General features: G+C 43.8%; 1 protein-coding gene and 1 long non-coding RNA gene across 3 annotated transcripts in view; one reads left to right on the top strand and one right to left on the bottom strand.

The window, feature by feature from the left end:
- Positions 1–10,061, bottom strand: part of FREM2 (FRAS1 related extracellular matrix 2) — a 210,771-nt gene extending 200,710 nt beyond the window's left edge. Inside the window, exon 1 of the mRNA XM_090027088.1 lies at positions 4,826–10,061. Coding sequence (XP_089883214.1) covers positions 4,826–9,992 — 5,167 coding nt within the window. The 5' untranslated portion in view covers positions 9,993–10,061. The remainder of the gene's footprint in view (positions 1–4,825) is intronic.
- A 188-nt stretch (positions 10,062–10,249) lies between these two features.
- Positions 10,250–25,887, top strand: part of LOC149875066 (uncharacterized) — a 170,596-nt gene continuing 154,958 nt past the window's right edge. The window contains exons 1-3 of one of the 2 annotated variants that reach the window (XR_016439125.1): positions 10,250–10,375; positions 14,871–14,958; positions 20,549–20,667. This is a non-coding gene — a long non-coding RNA (uncharacterized LOC149875066). The remainder of the gene's footprint in view (positions 10,376–14,870; positions 14,959–20,548; positions 20,668–25,887) is intronic. The other variant, XR_016439126.1, reaches the window with a different exon arrangement.

Consider the following 25,887-nt stretch of genomic DNA (forward strand, 5'->3'; position numbering starts at 1 on the left):
AAATAGGTGGAAAAAAGTTCTTCACAAGCTTTTGGGCACAAACACCATACATCAGGCACAGGGAGACTCTGCTGGTGTTATGTTTAAGTTAAAGAACATATGTCTTGAAAACAGTTATGTTTTAAAAATCTTTTCCCAGATATTTGTAAAGAGAACCCAGATGAAATTTGTTCATATGTGAATCACAAATGCTGGTAAGAAAATGCAGTCAATGCTGAAGATATTTTCACACTTTCTTGCACTGCACTTTCTAGAGCTGATTCTGCTAGTGTTCTTTATACTAATAATAACTTATTTGGACAGGATCAGCAACATAAGATGCATGGGCTGGAGCTAGCATGCACACCCACTACATGCAGCTGAGGAGGCGGGAGGCGAGGGAGGGGGGCAGGGTGGCAGTATGTCAGTGGCAGGGGGCTTCACCAGTAACAGGGTCAGATCATAGGAGCTGGGACGAAGTGGGGGAGGGGCGCGGTGGTTGGCAGCAACATCCTGTCAACATCACTAATGTGTAATTCTAATATGCTGACTTACCCATGGTCATATAAGAAAGCTGTAGTTAATATGGGAATTAAAACTTAGGGCATGTCTGGATTGCAGACTGCAGTATAGCATAGAGATACCCGAGCAGGCTTTACCTGAACCAAGAAACAGAAAATTTGCCCACATGGGGTGCTGGACTAAAACAGTGATGTGCTTCTTGTGTCTGAGCTAGCTGGTTAGAAACTCCATCAGACAGCTCTCTACTACACTGCAATCTGCAAAGCAGATATATCCCAGATCTATTCCCAGACCATCCTTCTTACCAGTACTGACATTTTTTTTTTCAAAACATGGCCTCTAATCAAAAATAGAGGTGATCAGATGCTATATAAATGAGCAGACTGTTTAAAAATACAGCCAGATAAAATTTGCTTAAACAGAATAAAGTTTAGTAACAGCAAATTTAAACTATTTAGGTAACAAATCTTAGAGCCACCATTACAGCAAGATAAATAGAAGTAGAGAAAAAGCAAAAGACAAAAGCAGTTATTAGTTAATATGGCATTGTAACTTTGGGTAGAACCAAGAAGAATTTTCTAGAATATAAAAACTCCCCTCTTAAAACAGTGGCAAGAACATATCTCTTTTTATGCAATTCCATTACATCTAGTGTACAGAGCATAATGTCATGAGCACCTTATTATAGACAAAGCTTTAGTAAGTAATAGTATTACAGTGGAGCTCAAATACCAAAATAAAAGTCTCTCTCCAAGTCCAGGCATGTAAACTGATCAGTGAAAGCATGTCAAAAGCTCTATCATTAGGTCTCCTGCCTGTCTCCCTAAGCTATAGTCCTAAAACCAGACATGCTTCTTTTAGGGCAAGCAAATAAAGAGAATGATTAAGATGTGTTTGTCATTACACAGTTACTTTTAGTACGTATTTAAAAGAATGCCAAGAATAAAGAATTATGGGGTAATACAAAAGCTGCATATGAACACTATGAAATTGCAGTAAACAAATGAAAACTCTCCAGAAAACTTACTCTAATGCTAAACTTTCCACATGAGCAGTTCTATGGCTCTAACATGCATAAAGCTAAGCACCTGGGTAAATGTTTTCAGGATTAGCTCCTAAAAAACCATCTATTAGACAAAATCTTATTTTTGACAAGAGCAGAGCAGATGGATGCCTTTCCTTTCCCTTGCTAAACACACATTTAGAGTTACTTGAGTTATTTTGTGTGATTTTTCCACATTAAACACTTGCTTAGTTGAAAGCATAATGCACAGATAATACGATAATACTTTCATCTGTACTACAGCTAAACACTTTCTAGACAGTTTATGGAATTCTAGAATGATTTGCAGTCCTATAACTTTTTCTTTGGCAACACTAGATGAAAAATCTGATTGCTGAGCTGAATTTATGTCAAATTAATTCAGCTATTGTTACCCTCTTTTCCTCATTAAGGTACACTTATCAATTTAAAATAAATGTATCAAATTCCTTCAAATGTCTTTAAAAGCACTGGCTCAGGGAATAGGGGAGGACATGCAGCATACTCCAATATCCTATGCAATCATTACAACTGTGGGTTGTATATTAAGGTTGGGTCCTGGCTCTGTGTGGCCCCTTTGGGGGTATCTCGTAAGTCTTGTGATGCAGAGAATTTCCAGGAAATACAACTACACCTTATTTCAAAAGAGAATATGATGGCAGACACTAAATTCTTTCACCACCATGCATAACCACAGAGATGTGGGGACATTTTCCAGCCCTTAATAATCAAACTTAACCAAAACAGTTATAGTAGGCCCTAAAACAATGCTCAGCATTTCTACACTCAAAACACTACACCAACATTAGCTAATCAAATGGTATACACACTTTATTTTCCTTAATGTTGGTAGTTAGACTTAAAAGTTTATTAATAGTTTCCCTGTTTTGTAATGTTTTCTAAACTTAATGAATATCTGCTATGAACAAATACCAGCCCTGACCTGCAGAAATGATCGCTGTGCGATTATGCATGAGCAAATTTCTTTGTAAATATTTTTGTCCTGAGTAGCACTAGGAGTTTGAAATTACCAGCTGTGAAGGGCTTCCCTTCATACATTCTCTGCATTTACTATTACAGTAATATAGATATAAATGGAGAAAAATCAATGAAGAAACTGCTCTGAAGCTTAAACAACCTGAGTAATAACTGATATTTTTCAAACGTTAAGTGGCTGCTGGGATTGTTTGGAGACTACATCATCCTTATAGCCTGTCTCTCCTTTTTCTCCTTCTTCAGACCATGGTAATATTTTAAGTATAAAAAGGAAGAAAAGAGTGTGAAAGAGGTGGATTTACTTTCATGATGTTCAAGTCTGCCAGTGTTATTTAACTCGAGTACTATATCCATGCAAGTAATGCCAATGAATTATTACTACCTATTCATGGGAGCAAAATTCTACTTAAACATAGCAGAAATATCCAGTACAGACTGCCGAGCCCCAACCCAGTTCTTTTTATACCTGAACAAAAGAAGAATCTTCCTGCATTCTGTGCTGAAACTGGGTTGACTTGGCCTTTGAGGTTCCTTCCATCCCTACAAATCCATGCTTCTACGGCAGGGGACAATCTGAATGGAACAATGCATTGCAGGTGCCTGCACTTGCAGCATGTAGTGTACCCCTACACTTCCACATCTTGATTAACAGTTTTTTGACTGGTTTTCTTACCAGCACTTGATGAAACATTCACAGCTACTGAAGAAGTAACCTTCCCAAATATAAAGCAAGAAATTACTGTCACCTGTAATTGACCAATTGAGCCAATTTGTCAAAGCCATAGCCACAATAGAGCCCAAGTCACTGATGCTCTCTCTTTCAAAATCAGTCTCTATTTTTAGTACAGCTACAAAGACAGTATCCTAAGGACTGCCCTAAAGATGGTAACCCCAATGGAATACAGGAATTAGAAGCAGACTTCAAACTGCTGAGCATCTCTTGCAAAGCTCTAAGTTTTCAAAGTGCCATTCCAAGTTAGTGAATGTAGAAGGTATTCAGGTGTTATGCATGCTGCAGAAACAGGGTCCTTAACAGGAAAAGGATAAGAAAAACAGCAAAAGATAGAACGTAACAGAAGACTCATGGAGTCAAATAGGAGCCTCTGACTGACAGGACTAAATCTGAAAGGCAGCAAACTTTGAATATATAAAGGGTAAGGAAGATAGGATTTTACTTGCTTTTGCCCTGCACTCTGTATAGTCACTTGCACCAGTGCAGAGGGAGGATGTAAAACTGCCATTCTGAATTGGATATTTTACACACTTCACACTGGTGGAAATAGCTAGGCAAGATGCAGAAAACAGTTAACTGGGCCCAGATTTCCACACGTTGCTTGTTCAATAAAGATTAAATAGGCTTCTCTCACTATCTGCTGAAAGTGATGACGTCTCCTAGGTCCAGCTAAGAATTTGTGGCTCCCTGGCATTTATATCCTCTCCCACACCTAGTAAAAGATACAGACAAGAGGGCATCTGAGGTGAAAGGAAAGGTGGGGGAAACGTCCTTTCATCCCTGGCTCCCACTTTCACGTTTACATTACTAATGCTGCTATGACTTCCTGTAACTAGGCCTTTTCTCTTCTGCCCTAAGCAGAGCTGGCATCACCCTTCCTCCTGTATTGCATTACACTTTCCCTTGTTTACAGTTTTTCCAAGTTTTCAGGGCTAAAGTCCTTCCTAGGACTTCTGCCATACCTGTCTCAGTCCCTGCCTCCACCTACTTTCATACATCAACTTGCTGTGAGAGTTCCTCTATTCCAGACACCCCATCCAGACCCTTTTTTCTCCTCCACTTGACACCTCCCAAGTCTGCCTTCCTCTTCTCCCCTTTTAGAAATGCCTATTCCCCCTTAACTATGGATCTAATATTGCCATTCTCCAGTACTACCTCCTTCCCACCATAGTGACCCTGCTGCCCATTCCTGTCCTTTTCCCCTTATAGCCTCAGCCTTTTCTGTCAGTCCCCACCTTCACTCCCCCTATAGCATAACCCTTAAATCCATGGTTCTTCTGTTTGTTTGTTTTGTTTAGTATACGCTGATTTAATTAGAAGTTCTCAGAGGTGGAAAGTACATGTTATTGTAGAAGCCCAAGAACTGATTTTATGGAAGAGAAAGAAGAAAGAAACTGAAAAAAACTCATGTTCCTTTCAGAGATTCTCTAAACAGAATACTGTAAAGTGACCCCTTGGGGGGTTTCTGGTATCAGTTACTACAGAATTACATGTGCTTCATTCTTGTACAAATGTTTACAGTGATCTGAAGAGAGTGCTGGGCACAGAAATACCTTGTGTGAACTGACTGATACTATGGTTGCCTTTGCCAAGGTGAATCAGGAAGCCATGGCGAGGGGCCTCTGTGATGCTGATCTTGAGGGTAACGTGCAAGCTGTCTCTGTCTTCCACTTTGAGCACTTTGTTGGTAATCATAAAACCCAAGTGGCCAGTGGCTAATACACGGAGAGTTGGGGCTCCTTTGTTTATTATAACCTGAGGTACACTACTGTCCACAGACATTATCTGAATTTTCATTGTTTGGGGTCTCCTTGTTTCAAAGACAGTGTTGGGGAAGACGTAGAAGTCGGCGTGGGTGCCATCTGTAACTATGAAAGAGAAGCTGTCTTCAGTGGACTCTGTGCCATCATGCTTGTAGCTGATAAGATTTTCATTCAGATCTTGTTTGCTAAAGGATGTGATTGGTTTGGTGTTATTGAACATAACCTGACCGTGAACTGGTACTTGGGTGATGATAAATTTTAGCAACGTATCAGGTGTATCTCGGTCCTCCACAGTCAATTCAAAAGGTGTGATCAGCTTATTTTCATTTTCAGTCATTACCAGATTATGTACTGTGACAACTGGTTTTTTGTTGTCCACATCACTAATGGAAATGCGGAAAGTGCGAAAGACTGGATTATAACCATCGGTTACTTCAAACTCAAAACTATCCATTTTCACCTCATCTTCTGAAGTGTGAATGTAGTAAATTTTATTGCCTGCCAACTGAAGCTGAGTAAAGGTTGTGATGCGTACTCCAGGCTGGTCTGTGCATTCAAGATGACCACGAACAGGTGGCCTGGTAATAGTGAAAACCAAGTTCTCATCTGGGCTGTTCAAGTCACTGGTGCTCAGCAAGTCTGTAGTAAGCGTTACTTTCCCCCCTTCCTTCAAGGAAACCCCTTTGCTAATCACATCTGGAAAGACAACATCAGTGTTGCCAATGGTCACATAAAAGTAGCGGTCAATGAAAGGATTTATGCCATCTGTTATATCAAACTTGATGAGATCCCGAATACCCTCTTGGCCAAAATGCATGTACTGAATTAAGTTTCTGTTCACTTCATCTTGGGTAAAGTTCATGCCCAGTGTGATATTCTGAATCCCACCCAAAGGCTTTATTCTTTGTAAGAGCCCTTGTCTTGGCCCATACCTTATAATGTAAGTCAAAGTTTTGTCTTCAGAATCTAGATCAGTAGCTTTCAGGATTCTGTTGTGAATAATTTTTGTTTCCCCAATTTCAATTTCCAGTCCATCATTGATGGTCATTCTGGGCGTCTCATCGTCTACTGGAATAACCATGATAAGCACAGTTTTCTCTGCAGTATGTTTACCATCTGAGAGTTTTACCACAAAACTGTCTTCCTTTGTCTCAGAGTCATCATGTTCATACATGATGCTGGAGCTCTCAGTTATCTGATCCAAAGTAAAGCTCTCCACTAGGACTGTCCCATTGATCAGCTGGTTCAAGATGTGACCATGCCTGGGAAACCTGGTGATAGTGAAGGTCAGCTCATCAGCAGGGATGTCCCCATCTACTGCATTGAGGATGGGAGTATCAATAACCAGGCTCATGCCTTCCATGACAACAAACTCTCGCATAAATATTTCAGGTTCTTCATCATTGGTTGGGATGATGACAATGGGGAAGAAGTGCCTTTCAGAAAAGTTAATGCCATCAGAGCAGTGGAAAGTGAACCTATCTTCAATAGGCTCCACTCCCTTATGGATGCTTTGAACGTAATAAATATGTCCTTGTCTGAGGTCTTTAAAAGTGAAGGCACTTATGGCTGTACCTGCTCTTGATTTTTCTGATCCTGGAGCTGGAGAGATGTTCTCTACATAACCGGAGGTGGGCTGAGCAACAATGGTGCAGAGTATATCATCAGTTGGAGTATCTATATCCTCAGTTCTTAGATGAGAGGAAGTAATAACCCTTTTGTCACCCTCTACCACCATGAAATGTTCCCCCACAAAAATTTCTGGGGCTTGGCTGTCAACAGGGAGAATGGTCACCAGGACTGACACCCCCTGAACAATATTACCCCCAATGCTCCACTCCTCAGACATGTCAGACAAAGTGAGGTTGAAGGCATCTTCTTTGGGGAGCAGTCCTATTTCACCACCAGTGTGAGCATACACCACTGCCCCATCCAGCACGTCCCTCTGGGAAAACCTCTCTGCAGGCACCCCATGAACCAGGATGTCCCCATGCTGAGGAGGATCTTCCACAATGAAAGTCAGCATCAAGTCATCTGTATCCTCATCTGTGCCTTGGATGACATTAGTGGTGATCTCAGCAGCACCATTCTCCAACACATCCAGGTAAGAACCAAGAGTGCCTGGGGGAAGTCTTAAAGTGGGCACCTCATCATCCACAGGGTGTACAGTCACCTTCAACACAATGGGCACTGCATGGACCCCATCGCTCACGTCCAGGCTGCAAACATCACCACTAGACTCTGCCCCACTGTGTGTATAAGCCACCCTACCTTGTCTGATATCCTCAATGCCAAAGGTTGCTCCATTGGGCAATCTGTGCCCAGAGAGCTGCAACTGCCCGTACCAAGGAGCCTGGGTCAGGATGAACCGGAGATGTGTGGGCTCAGTGTCTGTGTCCCTGGCATCCAGCTCATTTAGGCTCAGGACATGACTGCCTCCTTCAGCAACAGTGAAGCCAGTGTTGGTGACTGCAGGTGGCTGGTTGTCAACAGGCTGCAGGTAAATAGTGAAAGTACCTTCAGCTGCATTACTAGCCACATCCTCCACTATGTACCGGAATTGGGCCAGGCGAGGAGCCACCCCCAGCTCCTCCTGCGGGGGCCGGTAGGAAATCTTGTGGTGGTTGATCTGGGCCTGGGTGAAATGGGTCACCTCCACTGAGTGGTTGTCAGTGAGCACCAGGGACCCCAGACGGACCCCTTGGGGGTGGTTGGTGTCAGTGTCGGTGGGGGGCTGGGTGACAGTGTAGCGCAGCTCCCGGTCCCCAGAGTCCTGGTCTGTGTAGCGCAGGTGCTTCCTCCGCAGTGGGGTCACCTGCTGCTCTGCCACCACTAGGTGCAGGCTGCTGCCACTATACAGTTCTGGGGGCAGCCGGTCCACCGGGTGAACCCGGATCACGAAGCTCTGTGGCCCAGAGCGGTTGGGTGGGTCATTGTCATCCTGCACTCTGAAGGTGAATTGATCCAGCACCACCCCAGGGCCGGGGCTGTGGGAGCCAAGGTGCCGGTAGAAGAGATGGCCCTCCACAATGTCCTGCTGCAGCCACTCATTCACTAGTTTTTCATATATCGGGGGCCCCCCAAGCAGGCCTGGCACCCTCTGCCAGTGGGATCCCCCACCCTCCTCCTCCTCCTCCCAGCCAGGGGGTGGCTGATCCTGGCGGAGCAGCAGCTGTCCTGCAGAGGGGCCCGACTCCAGCACAAACTGCAGCATGGCATCATCCGAGTCAATGTCGGTGGCGCTGAGGGCACGTGTGGAGATGGGTACTGTGTCGCCCTCTGCCAGGTCCAATCCAGTGTTGGCATTAAGAAGGGGTGGCTGGTCATCAGCAGGCACCAGGGTGATAGGGAAAAGGAACTCAACACGGTGCTGGGCGCCGCCATCCTCCAGCCGCAGCACCAGGTTGTCATTGAGCGGTGATTCACTGTTGTCATGCTGGTAGATGATCCTTCCGGCCTCCAGCTCGGCCACGGTGAAGTGCTTGCGAGGTGCAGCAGCCGCAGCCTGGGACTTGCCCATGCTGGGCTCCTCCAGCAGGACAAGGTGGCCATGCCTCAGCCCCGCCACCACGCTCACCCGCACTTGCTCCAGGTCATCCTCATCGCTGATGACCAGGCTGGGCTCGGTGGTAGGCCCAGCCAGCGGCCGTGACTGCCCCTCGTAGAGCAGCAGCCCTGTGTTGCGGGTGACGACGGGAGCCAACGTGTTCATGGGCTTCACCACAATCATGAAGGCAAAGGGCTCCGAGGCGGCGCCCTCAGGGTCCAGCACCTCCAGCTCCAGTTCGAATAGGCGCTCGCGCTCCGAGTCCTGCGAGGGCGGCTGGTAGGCGATGCGCAGTTCCTGCACATCCCGCTGGCTAAAGGTGGTCACGGGCAGGCTCTGATCATCTGTGCTCACCAAGCAGCCCTGCCCGGGGCCCAGAGGCGAGGTGACATTGAAGAGCAGCAGGTCAGCGGGTGACTCAGCATCCTCGGCTGCCAGCATGTCAGGCGTCAGAGCGGTCAGCACAAACTGGTCCACCTCCATCATGAGCATGGCCACAAAGCTGGGCTTGGGCGCCGCATTCTCGGTGCCCGCCCGAATCCGCACCAGCACCTGGAAGTGCTCCCGCTGGAGCGGTTCCCCAGGGGCCCGCAGCTCGGCCACCAGCGGCACCAGGTCACGGTCCGGGGAGGTGCCGGGTGCCGTGTGCCAGTAGCGCAGGCCCAGGCGCAGGAACTCCTCGCACTCCCACCAGGCGGCGGGCTGCGGCAAGCCGTCCTCCTCCTCCTCCTCGCGGCTGGATGGCAGGGCCCTCTGCAGGGCGGCGGGGGGTGGCGTGAGGTGGCCGTAGCGGGGCAGCCCGCCCAGGCCCGGTAGCAGGCCCACGCGGCAGCGCTGGCCCGGCTGGAAGGCGAAGGCCAGGCTGCGGCCGTCCAGCGCGTCGCTGGGGCCCCGCAGGCGCTCCACGGCCAGCGGCAGGTTGCGGGTGACGAGGCGGAGCTGCGCGAAGACCACCTGCACGTCCAGCACCAGGGGCAGCACCGCGGCGCGGCCGGGCGCGTCGTAGCGCAGGCGCAGGCGCAGGCGGTCGCGGGCCGGGCTGCGCCCGCCCAGGTGCCAGTACTTCACCTGCCCCGCGCCGAAGTCGCAGGGGAAGCGCGCGGGGCTGAGGCGGCCCGGGCGGCGCCACGTCGGGTCGGCGTCCAGCACAGTCACGGTGCAGCGGTCACCCGGCTGCACCCGCAGCACCAGGTCGGCCAGCGGGTCCAGCCAGGCGCGTCGGCCCAGCGGCACCCGCAGCCCGCGGTTCGCCAGCACGATGGAGTCGGCGGCCAGGGCGCGCAGCGGCCGCGCGGGGCTGCTCGCCTCAGTGTCCTCCTGCGCCGCGCCGCCCGCCGTCGCCAGCACCAACACCAGCAGCAGCGGCGGCGGCGGCAGCAGGAGCCCGCGGGCAGCGGCAGTGCGGTGCATGGCTCCCGGCTCCCGGCGCCGCCAGCCCCGCTGCGCGCCCAAGGGGACACCCGGGCAGCGAGGGAAGCCCTGCTCCGCCCGCGCCGCCCCGCGCCCAATGAGAGGCGGCGGGAGGTGCGGCCGGGGGCCGGGATTGGGCAGGGCGCGCTGTCAGTTATTCGGCGGGGGGCGGCAGGTTGTTCAGGGGCAGGGGCAGGGGCAGGGGCAGGGGTCCCCGGGCGGGAGCAGGGCGGGGGGCGCCGCTGGGGACAAGGGACGGGCTGCAACGCACCTGCCCGGCGGGTGTCCACTCTGCCCTGCATAGCACGGTGTGCACAGAAACTCTCTAGAGAAGTAAGGCTCAAAGTGTGTGTGCGTGTGTGTAGTTCTCGCTCCCGTGTAAGGTGAGTGGTGTGCGTGTGTTTTTGTTTATTCCTCTCTCCCCTGGGGGGGGTGGGGTATCCGTCTCTCCTCTGCAGTGTGTGTGCTGTACCGTGTGTGTGTGTGTGTGTGTGTGTGTGTGTGTGTATTCCTCGCTTCCCTTCAGTTTGTGTGGTGTGTATGCGTGTGTATTCCTCTCTGTCCTGCAGCTTGTGTGTCTCTCTCCTCTGCAGTGTGTATATTCCTCCCTCCCTTGCAGGTTTCTCCTGCCCAAATCCCCAGTTCAAACACTCACTGCCTTAAAATCCATCCTTAAGGAAAACCTTGCCTGCCTTCATCACTTCCTGTGAAAAATCCTTTCCAGAAGCCCAAATTATCCAGACTGTGCCAGGGAGTGGAGGGGGAAAAAGATCATTTTGCAGGTGAAATATTAGTATTACATCTAAGGGGACACCAGAAAGGGAGGGTGGGGGGGAGTCTCACTTACTTCTTTCCAAGATTTAAAAGAGGGAGAAGAGCTCTGCATAATTGTTAAGAAAGACAAATGATTTGGGGGAGTGGGAGTGGGGAGAGGGGGAGTAATACAGTTAAAGGTGGAAAATGAGGAGGTTAAGAAGAAAAAAGTGCCCCCAGGCTCTGAGAAAGCAGGCACAGGGCAGAGCTGTCATTTGAGAGATATATGGCTCTGTTTTGGTTGCAATAATTAGAGTGCAAACTGTGTTAGAAATCTGCTTGTCAGCATCACATTTCTTTGCACCAGAAAGAAAACTGATAAATATCTGGAGGGCAAAACTCTTCAGGTTATATCCAGTTTCAGTTTTTGGAGTTGACTGGTTGTAGCACTAGAAGCTTAAAAATTTTTCTCCTCTCTCCTGCTTGTGATTTTTAAAAGATACAGAAATTCCCAGGGGTGTGGGTTTGCAGAGGAATTAGTATCCCTTTTGTATCCATAATCATTGACCATGAGCTTTTGTTCACCACCTGTCTCATCTGCTAAATTCCTGTCTTCCTCTTATGGAAATGTAAAGGCAAAAATATAATGTAAGTATAAAAATATATATATAATGAGGGACAGAGTTGAGGGCAACTCAAAACAAGTAAAGAAAAAAGGTTGTGAGGACATAACGTAACAGAAAAGTGTCCTGTTGGGTTTTATTTAAAATCTGTTTGAAATGAAGGGAGATATTGTTTGGTACAAATGGAGCACTTCAATTTGGAAGTCTGGTGGCAGCAGGGTCATGTAACTGTTTTTAGTTGGGATGGTAGGTCATCTTTGCACCACCTCAGATGTACCATGTAAGCATCCCATTTCTGTTCCTTTATTAGTAAGACATGATCTAAATACAGCCATTTTGCAAAAACATATGCATGAGTCTGAAGAGGCACATACACTATTTTGAAAAGTGCTGTAATGTGACAGCTGCTATGTTTTTAAAGTAATTACAGGTTACCAGTTTACCAAATACAGCTTACACTACGTTTACATTTTCCTGCAAATGTTGAATTGTGCTTTCCAGGCTACCTTGAAGAACAACCCCATTGACAATGACAATAACTTGAACAGGGCTAGCATGCGACAGAGGTTGAAGAAAAGGTGAATGTTCTAATAAGAATCTAATATTGGTCTCCCTCCTCCCCCCCCCCCAAATAAATTGCCCGTGAAATTAACCAAAGAGTATCAGTGTGTGTTGTAGATGGAGAAAAATTCTTTCTATGACAGGAGCCTGCAAATCTGCTAGCATTTTATATGTACTCCTTTTTATAGTCTTACTGTGGCTAGCTGTTGCTTTTGGGAAGTGCACCTTTTAACTAACAGTTTAAGAAGTTACAGTGTTAGTGAAATGAGTTTAATCTGCACTACAGAGACTGCACAAAAATCATAGCTATCAAAGTCTGCCATCTGTTGTTATGAAATAATCTTAACATTTTAGCTCTGACAGCATGATTATTGCTATTATAATCCCCCCAAAAGGATTACAGTCTTGCAGAGCAAATTCCCATAACACTGATAAAATAAGTGATATAAAATTAAACCTTTAAATTTTGTACATGTTTTAATGCTATATGAGAGATCGATTCTGATTTCCAAATAATTCCTTTTTTTAAAGACACACCAACTGCAGACTTCCTCAGCCTGACGAAAGGTTTTTGAACCTGAAAGCTTGCTAAAACATTTTTGTTGCCAACTATTTAAGTTGTTCTAATAAAAGATATCAGATTCACCCAAAGAACCTTGTCTCCTTTTTTAATGCATTTTTAAACACAAAGCACTAATAAGCAATATTGACTGCTTGTTAGCCTACAAATAAAAAACAACCATTTACACTTGCCTTGACAAAGACAGCTAGGAGATGGGGATTTGAAATAACAATTGAGTAGGGTTGGTGAAGACATTCGGACACTGACGAAGCAGTCCCTTTTATTACTGCTGTTCAGCTTCAAGGTGCCAGGCCTGCAACCTGTACCTTAACTCCTATGAGTTTGCTTGCTCTCGGTAATATGCAAGATCAAGACCTAGAAGACTTTATGTGGATTGGTCGGACACACAGACTACTGATTTTGATTAACCTTCTTTTCCTTCAGTCATTTAACAGATTAATTTAAATGTTTTAAAATTTTAGTTTATGTAGGTGTAAACTCTGGTAGGAAACCCGGACAAAGATTGAAGAGCAGTTGCACATACAGTGACAAATTCAGTTACCTTACTGACATGAAAAGACCCATTTATATTAATAAGACTACTCGCTTGACTAAGGAAGTCAAAAGTTGGACCTAAACTGCAACACATTTTTATCTTCCTTCAGCTAAGTATCTCTAAAGGCACTTGTACTTCTCAGCAATTTTCTGTCTCCCTGCATTCAGATCTCCAATTTACCTCCTCTATTCATAACCTTGGCTGTATCTTAAGCCTGAACTTTATTCCTATCTTATCTTCTATATTTACAGAATTGCCTGACGCATCCTTTCTAATGTTATCCCTGCACAGCTCAACCTTCACTCATTTTTTGCCTTCGTCTCCTTTCATCTCAGCTGAAATCCCATCCCACTGCAATGAAAAACTCCCACTGATTTCAATGAGGTCAGAGTTTCATCCCTTGACTACAGAAATTCTTTTCAATAGCCTTCCTAAATCCATGCTGTGGACACTAGCAGAATACGGATACCCAGCTACTCACATATACAATGCATATGCAGCCCCATTGTCAAATCCATAGTACCCATTCATTTCAGAATCTGTATTTTTAAATTCCTTTCAGTACAAATATCTAATTATGATATGCTTATAAACGTAGTTGAAGTTCCAAGTTCTTAAAAAAATTCTGGGCTACTCTTATGTTGATACAATGCTGTTACATATACAATTAGGTTTTAGTTACCCATATTGAAATTCCAGCACCATTTGAGTGGTTATATGTTTGCCTAATAAAATAAGTAGGGCAGCATTCCTGATATCACATTTTCTGAAAAAGAAAACACTGAGGCCACTCAACAGATAAGAATGCCTACCATGCTGAGAATTCAGCTCTCCAAACTTCAGTACAGAAATTTTATTGTCTTCTTAGGGTATTTATGCTGCCCAAAGGTTTTTAATTAAAGCATGAAGTTTTAGTCTTTAATTAGAAAAATAAATAAATTACCAATTTTTCATTTTTAAAATGTCCTTAAAAACATTATTGCCTATTTTAAAGTATCTTCCCAGTTTCCATTTCATAGTGAACATCCATGGTGAAATAGTATGTTTAAATATACATCTGAATTATAAAAAAATTGTAAAAGAATATTTAATATTGAAAGAGTTTTAACACTTATTACAATACAGTTCAGCCAAACCTTTTTAAATCTATCTAAATATATATTTATACTGGTTTTGGTATCAGCTTCATCACTCTCACACTTCCCTTTAACTCTTACAGCAAGCAGCAGCTGCAATAGGGGGCACAAGTGCAAAAGAGTAGTTGCAGTACAAGGCAGGGAGGGCTGGGGTGGCAGAAGGCTTGAAGAGATGGCAGGGAAATAGCAGTGGAAATATTTCAGTGTCCTAATTCTTGGGACGGATGAGGGAGGCTGATTGTTTTTAGTCCACTAACAACTATGGCTGAATGGGAGTAGAAATCTGAGGAAGCAGTTGGGGCGATATTCATCCATGCTGAAAGGTCTAACAAGAAACACAGCCTCAAACATTTCCTGTGTACAGCAGCCTAGTGAAAGACAGACAGATGCTTCTGAACTCCTGGTGAAAGCATTAGAGGAAGGAACAGATGTTACAATTGCAATTATAGCTCTGTGTTGTCAGCACACAGCAGCAAATATAGCTGTAGAAACTGCCATATCTCCTCTTTCCCTGGGTCAGATCCACTAGGGGATGCAACAGTTAATTGTTCTGGCTTCTAAACAAAACATTCTTTTCACTCTGGTACCCTACCACTAACAGGGAAACCGGTTTGTTTTCTTACTGAATTGTAACTTTGGTACAAATAGGCTTCATTGAACCAACACATCTTCATGGCTTTTTCTTAGGGAAGTCACTTTCAAACAGTATCCTGAATCAGCTTCATCCACAGTATAATCAGCATTCGGTATGACTGGTGCCACAAGCAAAGGATGGGTAAGCATTGAATTCCAAAGCCTAAAGAAGTGCAAGGATAAAACAAATACTCTTCCTGCATTTGTGCAGTCAACAGTGATGCCAGGATGACGGTTAATATCGCCGTGTTTTTTGGCTTATGAATAAGATTTTTTTCAGCACAATTCATTAACTACCAGTCAGTATATCCCTTCCCTCTGATACAAGATATAATCACCAGCTACTTTCATGCAATTTAAAATCTACCAGAATCCAAGATAAAAATTAGTAATACCAGCAAATCAAATCAGACGTACACTTACACAAATGATCAGTTTTGGAGAAACAGAAGTCTAAATGGGTTACTATAGTAAGGCAGTAAAAATAATACAAGGTTTCACACACAATGGCTAGGCTGTCCCGGGTTCTGTGTGTAGCAGGAAGGCAAACACAGCATTTTCTGCCCCTTGACTCCAGTGCAAGGAGCAAATGTAGTCTTGACAGAGAGCTCTGATATTGCTGCCACTGGGCATGTTTACATGTGCAATTAATGTGTAGCAATAAACTCTAACATATATTATGCAGGAGTTTACTGTTCCTTGGTGCCATGTTTACACTTCTATGTACCACTACAACCAAATACATATAATAGCAAGTCTATTCCTTCCTCTGCAGTGAGGAACCACAGATAAACATGGTGGGATGTTTTGGAGACTCATTAGAAACATAAGACTGGAAATAGGCCCCCAGGTCTTTGAGGCCAGTCTGCTGCATTCACAGGCAACCATTTGTCCAAAAGAGTCCACAAAATCATACAACCCTACTGGTCTTCATACACCCTAGACACGCTATGTCATGCACCTATAGGTAAAGAGCAGGAAGACCAGATTAGTCTGGCAGTGGTACCAGTGATGAGACAGAAGCAAATGTTATACGGAGGGGAAAACTAGATGGGAAAGGACCTCTGAGGTTACCTACCAATATACATAAGCAAGAGCAATGGATTTTAGTAGAAACTAGTGGGCATCATGCAAACAAGGGATCAGATTTTAAAAGGGTTCAGTGTACTCTACTGGCATGCATCCCAGATAAGGGGATAATCTGTTTAACTATGTGACGCAAAACAGGTCCAGATCTCTAGCCTGTTGCTTATGTTATAGCAGCTATTGGTTATCTGTGTTTCCATTAGGTCCATAGGATCTTTCAGCTCCGCTATTTGCTTTATAATGCTGCTTAACTAAATAGTAGCTTTAAGTGTCTACTTTGTAACTAACCAGTCAAACAGGGCACATCTACATGTGCAATTAGCATGTAGCAATAAGCTCTGGTGCATATTGGGCTGGAGTTTATTGCTCCTGGGAGCCATGTTTCCCTGGGAATACAGCATGTTGAGGCAGGATGGAGCAGCCCTGGCTGGCAGGGGACCCAGGGTATCAGCCTGCCAGCTCAGGGCTGCTCCTGGCCAGATCAGCATGCTGGAGAGGGGCTAGCTGGGGCACAAGGGTGCTCCAGTCTGGAGCTAGTCAGCAGGCAGCCCTGCACTGAAGCACTTTCATGCCCCAGCTAGCCCTATCAGTGTCTATATGTGTGTTACTGCACACTAAAGAACTCCGCTGTAATGTAGTCCTTGTATTAACACAGCATAATTAGCTTCCTGTAGCCTAATAGGGCCCCATGTCTGGACACTGAGACTTTACTGCAGAGCTAATTAGGAAGTTCCATAGTAGACATTTCATGTAGATCCACCCACAGTGAAGGGGAAGCTGCTGTCAAAGGCCTTTACTCTTTTACACCTCATTTTCAAGGCTTCTAATCATAGCCCCTAAACTGGCTAATAATTAAGAACCTTGAAAATTATGAGAGCCAGTCAGTTTGGAATCACTAGTACCAAAGCACTGTCAGTGCTGTGGTATTTAAATTGCTTACACTGATTTCTGATTTAAATGCATATTCTGAGCACAGCTTTTTCAGCCCCAAGTTAGGCACTGAAACAGCATGGACTGTATGTACATGCCTAACTTAGGTGCCCAAACTGATATCAAAACCAACAGAAAGTTAAGGCCTACATAGGAGTTAAGTATCCATATGGCTTTTAGATTCTCACCCTTGGTCCCTGAAATTGTGGTACCTAACTTCTATGAGGGAAGGCTGGGTGTACCAGGGGTAAAGATTCTTGCAGAAGTGGTTTCTGAACTTTCTGTGTAGCAGGCCAGAGCCCTACTGCCCCTCAAGGCAGCTGATCATTGCTGTAAGTACTGCAGTCCTTTGTTGAAGGAAAGAGGAGCAAGTACAAAAGGCATACAAGATTGTAGATTGTGTAGGTACTGCGGGGCCCTATGAATGGCATATAGAATCTGTTTCCAATTTCACATCAAATGATCTGAACCTCAGAGGATTGGGCTTATGGAGTTTATATTCGCTCATCAACAAAGGATCCAAAAGATTGCCAGAACACTATAAACGATCACACTAAACACAGCTTTTTACAAAAACAATTCCAAAGAAGAACAAAAAGGAAAACCCCAAAGTGTTAGTTTTCTAGCAACAATTTTTGCTTCATCTTGTGTTGTCTTTCCCTCCCCCCACAAGAACAAAATTCAGATTCTTGTTTGCATTAAGTTTCTTGTTCTAAGGTCTTTCTGGTCATTTGCTGCTGTAGGATTTTATGTTGCTTGCCCTAGCATTTCTGAGTACTCAGGAGGAAGATTGGTTACTCATTTGTTTGCAGACTGTTAGATCTATCAACAAACCGTCATCTTCCCTTAGGTGGTTTTTTGGTATGCTGTAGTTTACTGGTATTTGGTTTGCTTATCTGCTTTACTCCCAGATTTCCTGCTATGGTTAAAAGCAGCTGACATGACTGGAAAGTAGCACTCAAAGGTCTCTTAGATCCACTTATAATGCCAAATTCTGCCCTTGGGTGCATTTGTATGATTCTAATTGTAATTAATGGGAATCAAGCAAAATGCATCTAAGGGTAGAATGGTGCCCTTAGACAGAGCAATCCTGTTAAACAAGCATGGTAGCACATAGTGACATTTTTCCTGGCTGGTACTCCCAGATTAGAACTGAGTCCAATAACCTGAGCACATGATTTATTCAGATACAGCAGAGGGACCTTGCAGGAATTTTTTTTTGTGGAAATAGATGCTGGCCTTAAGCCAAGAATTGGGGAAGTTTTGCAGTCTTTACACAGGCAAAACTCCTGCTTCTATCTGTTTATTTAATACTAGATCATGCAATTGTAACCGAGATCAGTGTCTGCTATATATTATTTTATACTGAATGTCTTCATGGACCATTTCAAATTGCATTACTTTTTGGTTCCAGAAATCCCTATTGATCAACGCTATCATAGAATCAATGACAGGAAACTGGATATGTCTACTTGTTTTTCTTCAAATAACAAATATGGGAATTGTAAGCTGCAAATACCTGTTTTCCTTTACAAAAAAACACTTAGAGTTTAACATGTAATTAATATGTTATTGAAGCAGTCAGCAGTAGCACTGTGTTAGTACCCAGAGGCCACCAACAGAAGCTGGGGAGTTATTGTTCACTGTTCATTTTGCTTTTATATTATTTCCCCTTTCCATAAACTTTGTCTGTCTTATCTTTTTGTCCCTCTTATCAAAGGGGAAGGTATAACAAGAATGAAAAGCTGGAGTCTGAAACTAAAGAAATTAAAATTAGAAATAGGGCACAGATTTTTGGCTGTGAGGTCCCTGACCCCTTGGTATGAACTACTAAAGCAGGAAGTGGATTAGGGTTGCCATCTGTCAGTAAATTTACAGAGCAGTAGTAAAAAAAAAATCAGCCTAAACATGGCTCTCAGTAAAATCTGTAAAAAACCTTTAACTTTCAGTAAAAATACTAAGCAGCTGCAGCTTGATCAAAGCTCTGATAGGTAGAGCACAGCAGTGCTACCTGGTGTCCAAGTGAGAGCACAGCACCCTGTGGGGACACATGCTTTCAGGCAGGGGTCACTACCTGTAATACTGGTGGGTTGCAGGTAGGCATCCTAGAGGGTCCATGCTGGGATGTGGGAGGGAGGAGGACACAGAATGGGGCTGGCAGGGGTAAGGCTGAGGAGTGGGTTGACAGGGCAGTATGGTGTGGGGTGTAGTCAGAGGCATCAGGGTGTAGGAGTGAACAGGAGGCGCCTGGCAGGAGGGTGGGGCAGCACAGCGTAAAAGTATCACTGCAGTCAAGCAGGGTTGCCAACCCAAGACATTTTTTTTACTGCAATTTTTTTCCTGAAAACATGAACTGTTTTTTACTTTTTATTTACTATGGTCAATGTTAAATCCCTAAATTTGAGCCCAGCCCTTCTAACATTGGCCTAGCAGAAGTTACGTTACTTAAACCATATTTATCAATGAAAACACGTCAGTGAAAAACTTTGTCAGTAAACAGCTTGCAGGTCGTCAGGAAAAATTTAAATTTTCATGCGTTGGCAACCTTGTAGTGTATTTTCTACCTCTCAATGTCATCAGATCAAGAAGACCTGTTTCTCTGGAGGAGATGCTGTAATCAAACACAAGTTATAGGGAGAAATCCTCAGATTTTTGTGTTTTTTTCCAGGAGGTTACACTAAGTGATCTTTTGGTCCCTTCTTGTCTTAAGCTCTATGAATCTGTGATTTCAGACAGTAAGTTCATTGAGTAAACAGCTATCGCCTACTCTACTTGTACATTTTCCAGCACCAGAAAGACCCATTCTTCATTCTTCCTCAAACACTACCATAAACATATGATCAATAACAACATCCTTCTGCAAGGCAACTAGTATCAACATTTTATATTTCAATAGCATGTAACTTTTAAAATCAAATGTAAAAACCTTTTTATTTTAGCATGTTCTCAGCACAGCTCTTGCTCTGATCTCATGATTTTATAGACTAATAAACGTACTTTATTGGAGTGCATTTTATGCATTTATGCTTGAGAGAGTCCAGAGAAGAGCCACGCGCATGATCAGAGGTCAGGAAAACAGACCTTACGACGACAGGCTCTTTAGCCTGGAAAAGCGCAGGCTCAGGGGTGATCTGATGGTCACCTATAAGTTTATCAGGGGTGGCCACCAGGATCTGGGGGAACGTTTGTTCACCAGAGCGCCCCAAGGGATGACGAGATCGAACCATCATAAACTACTGTGAGACCGTTTCAGGCTGGACATAAGGAAGAACTTCTTTACTGTCCGAGCCCCCAAGGTCTGGAACAGCCTTCCATCGGAGGTGGTTCAAGCACCTACATTGAACACCTTCAAGAGCAAATTGGATGCTTATCTTGCTGGGATCCTATGACCTCAGCTAACTTCCTGCCCTTTGGGCGGGGGGCTGGACTTGATGATCTTCTGAGGTCCCTTCCAGCCCTGATGTCTATGAAATCTATGAAATTATATCGCAGCAACCACAAATGCTCAAAAATCACAAGTCTGGGTCTCCAAAAAAGGCCTTTTTATTTGCTTTCTGGGTGTTAAAACTTTAGAATGCGCTTGATTCTTCTTTTCAGGCTTTTCCCTCTTGATCTTTAACAATGTTACCAAAGCTCTCATATAATGTTTGTCATCACAGCAGTCAAAGTACTTTACTAACACATCAAAACTCACCATCACTCTTTTTCAAATGCAGAAACTGAGGCACAGAGAGGGAAGGTGACCTGCTCATTTGGGCATTCAGAAGGACAGTGCCAGAGACAAGAACAGAATCAGGTCTCGGGAGTCCCTACATTCCAGGCAGCACTGCCTCAGGTATTTATTTAAAGAAACAGAAACTGAGATTCTTGTCTGATCATGAGGTGGGTCTTTACATTTTCCCTCTGTTCCACAATGTAAGAAGTGGAGGGAACAGTCTCTTGTCTGTACTCTGACTCTCCACTGAGCTCTAGCTTGTATTTTGGCATGTAGCATCTTTAGATTTGCCATACCATTCTGTTAGATGTATAATCTCTTCCTGTATGACCTTCCTCTTGGTCTGCTTCCCAAATTGCCTAGGTGTTAGCAGATGATTCTCTCTTAATCAGCAGATGTGTCTAAGCTTCTGGGGCTTCCTCCTTGTTGCCAATTCAGTGACTTCTTTTTCACTCTGATCCCCTCTCTCTGTCATTTCTGACATAATCCCACCAGTAGACCACAAGAGAATCATCTCTAACATTTAATTTCATATGCTATGTGAGGGTCCATTTCCATGTTCACAGCGGGTAGGATGAAGAACACATATTATGATTATCCTTAGAAAGAGACTGTTTAAGTAAAACACTGGAAAACACGAGAGGCACAATACAACTGTGGGGGTTGGCAACACTGATTGTATGCAAGACCTGTGCAACTTTCAGTCAGTTGGTAACTAGAAGTAATTGGAGCTGGTAACTAAAAAGTAATTGTCTCTGGTGTTTCTGTTGATAACTTTACCATAATTCTACTCCTGACAAAAACGTGATTTAGTAATAACCAAAATATTTTTACATCTACACATACTGTAAATATTATACTTCTGTATAGTATATGGGCTTATTCTGTTATAAAGACCAGGGGCTTTAGTCAAAAAACCTATCACATAACCTAAAGGTGAACACTTTTAATGATGTAGGGCATTCTGGTGTGTCATAAAATACAGCAAATTCTTTTGAAAGGTGATCCTGCTGACCTCGAACAACTATTCAAAGAGCATATCAAAGGCCACTGAAACTCTTGTCCATGCACTTGCGATTCTTTTAATTTTTATTTTCTCTCTTCTACTCCTCTTAAGAAATTTTGTCTAGTCTTTGTAGTTGTAGATGGCAGAACAAAACCACTACACACTGTTTCATCACATCATTTAAACAATACATCTGCCAAATTCACATTTTCTTACCTGCTATAAAGTACCAGGTTGCACTCTGGCAACATTCAGCACTTGCTGTGCTGAAAGTGTGTGAGAGCGTTAAAGCCTGAAAGCAGGAAAGGGACTACAAGCAATACTCTCTTTTTCATACCTACCCAGTGATGTCAGCTACTTAACGGGTTTCTTTTCTCAGGGGAGATTTTCCTGAATCAAACAATGTTTGCTTCACACTACTCAAGCATATACTGGTTTGAAGACAGCTGTCATCCTTCTGAGCATGGCCCTGTGGTCTCTACTCAGGCAAAACTCCCATTGACCTCAAGTAATACTGCTAGGGTAGGAACTGCAGGATTGGGTCCATTAGTGGCATATTATATACCCATGGTTCTCAGCCTGTTTTAGACTCAAGGCATCCCTCATTAGATTCAAGGCAGCCCTTGGAAAATGCCAGCTCTTAATTGTCACTTGTTTTTTGACTACTGAAAAATAATGGAGCAGCTCTTCTGTTGTAAAGACCTCAAAGACTACAAGTCAGAAAGTTTTTAATACTGTGGACTCCTATTTGAAATCTCTTGGGTGATATTGTGAATCATGTTGGTGTACCTAACAGTACAAACATTGGGTGGCACCTTGTCACACCCTTGAAAAGTTCTCACGGCACCCCAGGATGCTGTGACACCCTGGTTGAGAATAAAGTGGGTTCCACTTAAGGACGTACCCTCTGAACTGAAAACAGGTTATGCACTTACCCACACTCAGTGTAAACAATGCTTATTCACTACCAGAACATTGTACACTCACCTTGTCAGACTTCATTAAGGTTTACTACATTGTTCTTTTTCAGGACTTCTGTCACAGGCAATAGCCATATAACAGATATAACCTAGTCAATTAGAAGCTTGAAATCAACCACTGTTGATTAATTTAACTAATTATGCAGTTAAAAGAAGTTCATTAACATTACAAAGGAGACACTGGTGCCAAACAGCTCCTATACACTTATTTGGTTTATGTACTTAACATGCAGTTAATCATCATTTGTTGTAACGTAAGCAATTGGTGGGGAATCAGAACAGATATAGTGTTACTCAGTTAAGGGAATTATACACTTACTCAGTATGCATATAGGTAGAATACATGGTTCTTCCCAGGAAGGGGTATTTCTGGCCTATGATTAATTTCTGAAAGCATAGTGCATACACTGGGAGTATCTACACAAGATGTTTACTGTGCAATAGACTAATTAGCTGTACATCTTGCAGCTACACGGGCACCCCTATTAGGCTGGAGTAAGCTAATTTACTCTGCAGTACTTCTAAATGTGTCGATGCATGTGTAGATACTGCCCTAGCACATGTAGATGCTGCCTCAGCTGGCTGGGGCACAAGGGTATTTCAATATGAGGGCTACCTCCTGGCAGGCCTGGCACTGTAAATAGTATTATATCTGGGACAAAGCCTTCTCTGCTTAACAGATACAATATCCTAATCCATGTATTAACACTTCAGAGGGGGTGTTTTCAAAAGCACAAATGGCTAGGAGAGACCCAACTTTTGCTGACTTTTAGGCAACAGCAGAAACACAGTTATTACAGGTAGGGAGGCAGGCCAAATCTTGAGACTGTCCTCAGTGTTTTAGTACTTTAATATGAAATAGAATTTAATACGTAACTCTTCACTGAGATGGCTAGCCATGTTAGTGTGAAGTCAGGCAGATGTAGGCATATTAGGGTGCATACACATTTACTAAGGTGATTTAAAATAAGGCAACTTAGCTAAGTCGACTTAAGCTACTTCAGAGCATAAACACATACAGCTCCTTGACATGGGGGCAGCCATCTTGTAAGCTAAGTCAATTTAACTGATGCAACTCAAAATAATATACCTTAGAAGTGTATTATCTTGCCCCACAATTAAGTCAACTTGCCTCCATATCCGTGTGTACACTGCGACAGTTAAGTCAAATTTTAAAAGTTACATCAGCTTAACTATCAGAAAGTTGGTATGTGTGTACGCACTCTTAGAGACTCATTGATTCAGAGGCATGTGCTTTTAACTAGTGACAGAAACTTTATTGTTCTTAAACACCCTGGTTTACAAGAAAGTCAAAATTAAAACACCCACTCCAAAATATTCCCAACAGTTGTGATGTTCCCATCTCTGAACTATTTCTTACATGACACAGAGGGCCAAAAGCCCATTAATGTCAACAGTACTACATCAGCAACAAATATGGCCTAGAAGTGCAATAGAAGGATAGACTAAACAGTATTTCATGGCAAGTGTCTGTGTCCTGATCACTTTGACAAAATATACAACAGTTGCACCTGCCACCCCTCATTCTTAAAACTGCTTAACTAGCAGCAGTTTGTATAAATACTGTTTTCCATTAATACACCAATTAGCAAATACAATCTTAACAAATAATGCAGGATGGGTTCAAAGGTCACCAGTATGTTACCCATCATAAAGATTAGTCTTGCTATAGCACACAAACCTGCAGTTGAGCTGGTAACTCAAGATCTCTCCCATGAGCTGTAGAAGAGTAACCACAGACATCTTGCCAAATGCTTTAGACAGCTAATATGTATTTGCAATTTGATAACCTCAGTTTGTGATATTTATGGTATTTCCAACAATATGGTATTCCTCCATCTATAAGGAAGCAAAATTAAGTGTTTTTTTTCCTTTTTTTAAGGCCACCACTGGATCATAACTGTCTATACCTTGCTTGATTTATAGTCCAAAGAGATTTCTGTCTGGAGTATCATTTAGGCCTTGCTCCTATGCCTCACTGGATTTCTCTGGACAATGTTAGGTTCCTCATGGAGCCTTACAGCCTGTTGTTAGTCTAGGCATAACTTGCCATCCTTGTATAACTTCTTCTTGCAGCTAAGCCAGAATCAAAGCACCTGTCAAAAAATTCCAGCTCATAGTTTTCACACATTTTTTTTTTACTACAGCAGTTTTTCTGATGCAGAGAACTCAGAAAGACCACAGATGGTCAGAATGGTTTTGACACTGGATTCCAGTTGGAAATCTTTGGGTAGATCTTGTGAACCATGTTTATACACCTAATAGCACTAACATGGCACCTTGCAGCACCCTTGAAAAGATTTCAAAGGCAAACCAGGGTGCCATAGCACTCTAGTTGAGAATCTGAGCTAGGACATCCTATGTTTGCATACTGTTGTCTTTCCTCCTAGTCTTTTACATACAGATTCTATGTGAAAAGCTGCTTTGTGCCATTTCGCGGATGCAAATCCGCTATAAAGATGGCTGAACCATCCATGGGAGGTTTCTCCCTACTTCAAGGAATCCCTGCATAGTATAGAGCAAGGTTATCAAACTCTGTGCTCCTCACCAAATCCATGAGACCAGCACTGCAGTGGCAGCAGGGCAGAAAGCAGCAGAGGGCCATGTGCTGCAGTGTTTATACTACAGGCATCAGTGGTGGTGGGGCAGGCAAGATAAGGTGAGTGGGTCTGTATCAGCCCAGCTTGCACTCACTCCTGCCACTGATGGCCAGAGGCCCAGGTTCTGTGGCAGGTCCCGTTCCCTACTAGCTACTCCCCCAAATACTCTTATCTATCTCACTAGTAACCCAGCAGACTGTATAGAGCAGGTTTGCATGCCAAACCCAGCCTGTGGAACATAAGTTTATTACCCCCGGTGTATAATGCCCCATTTCCTAACCCACTACACTTCTTCAGTATTCTTGTTGGGGCAGGTGATCGGTACTTTTTGCAATATTCCAGATGAAGGAAAACTATTCACTTTATATAATTAGCATTATGATTATTCCCCATCTCATTTCTAACATTCTATTTGCTTTTTTAGCTACTGCCACACTTTGAGCAGGGGCCCTTGCAAAGGATTTTTTTCCCTCTGTGTATTAACTTGGAATTCAGTAAGGGGCCCAAGTAGTTCAAACTATCCCATCCAGTATGAATTTGTCAACATTAAGTTTCATCTGTCATTCTGTTACTCACTCATCTAGCTGGATTAAGTGCCTCTGAAATTTTTTCTTTCTCCTCTTCTTTGTCTATTTAGATTACAAGCTCTCTCAGGGAGTCGTGTTGCACAATTTTTTATTGTTTAGTACAGTGGGTCCCAATCTCATCTGGCATGTTCCTTTTCCTCCCAAAT

This window comes from Crocodylus siamensis, chromosome 1 (assembly GCF_052110815.1).
Source record: "Crocodylus siamensis isolate JL-2025a chromosome 1, ASM5211081v1, whole genome shotgun sequence".
Classification (NCBI taxonomy): domain Eukaryota; kingdom Metazoa; phylum Chordata; order Crocodylia; family Crocodylidae; genus Crocodylus; species Crocodylus siamensis.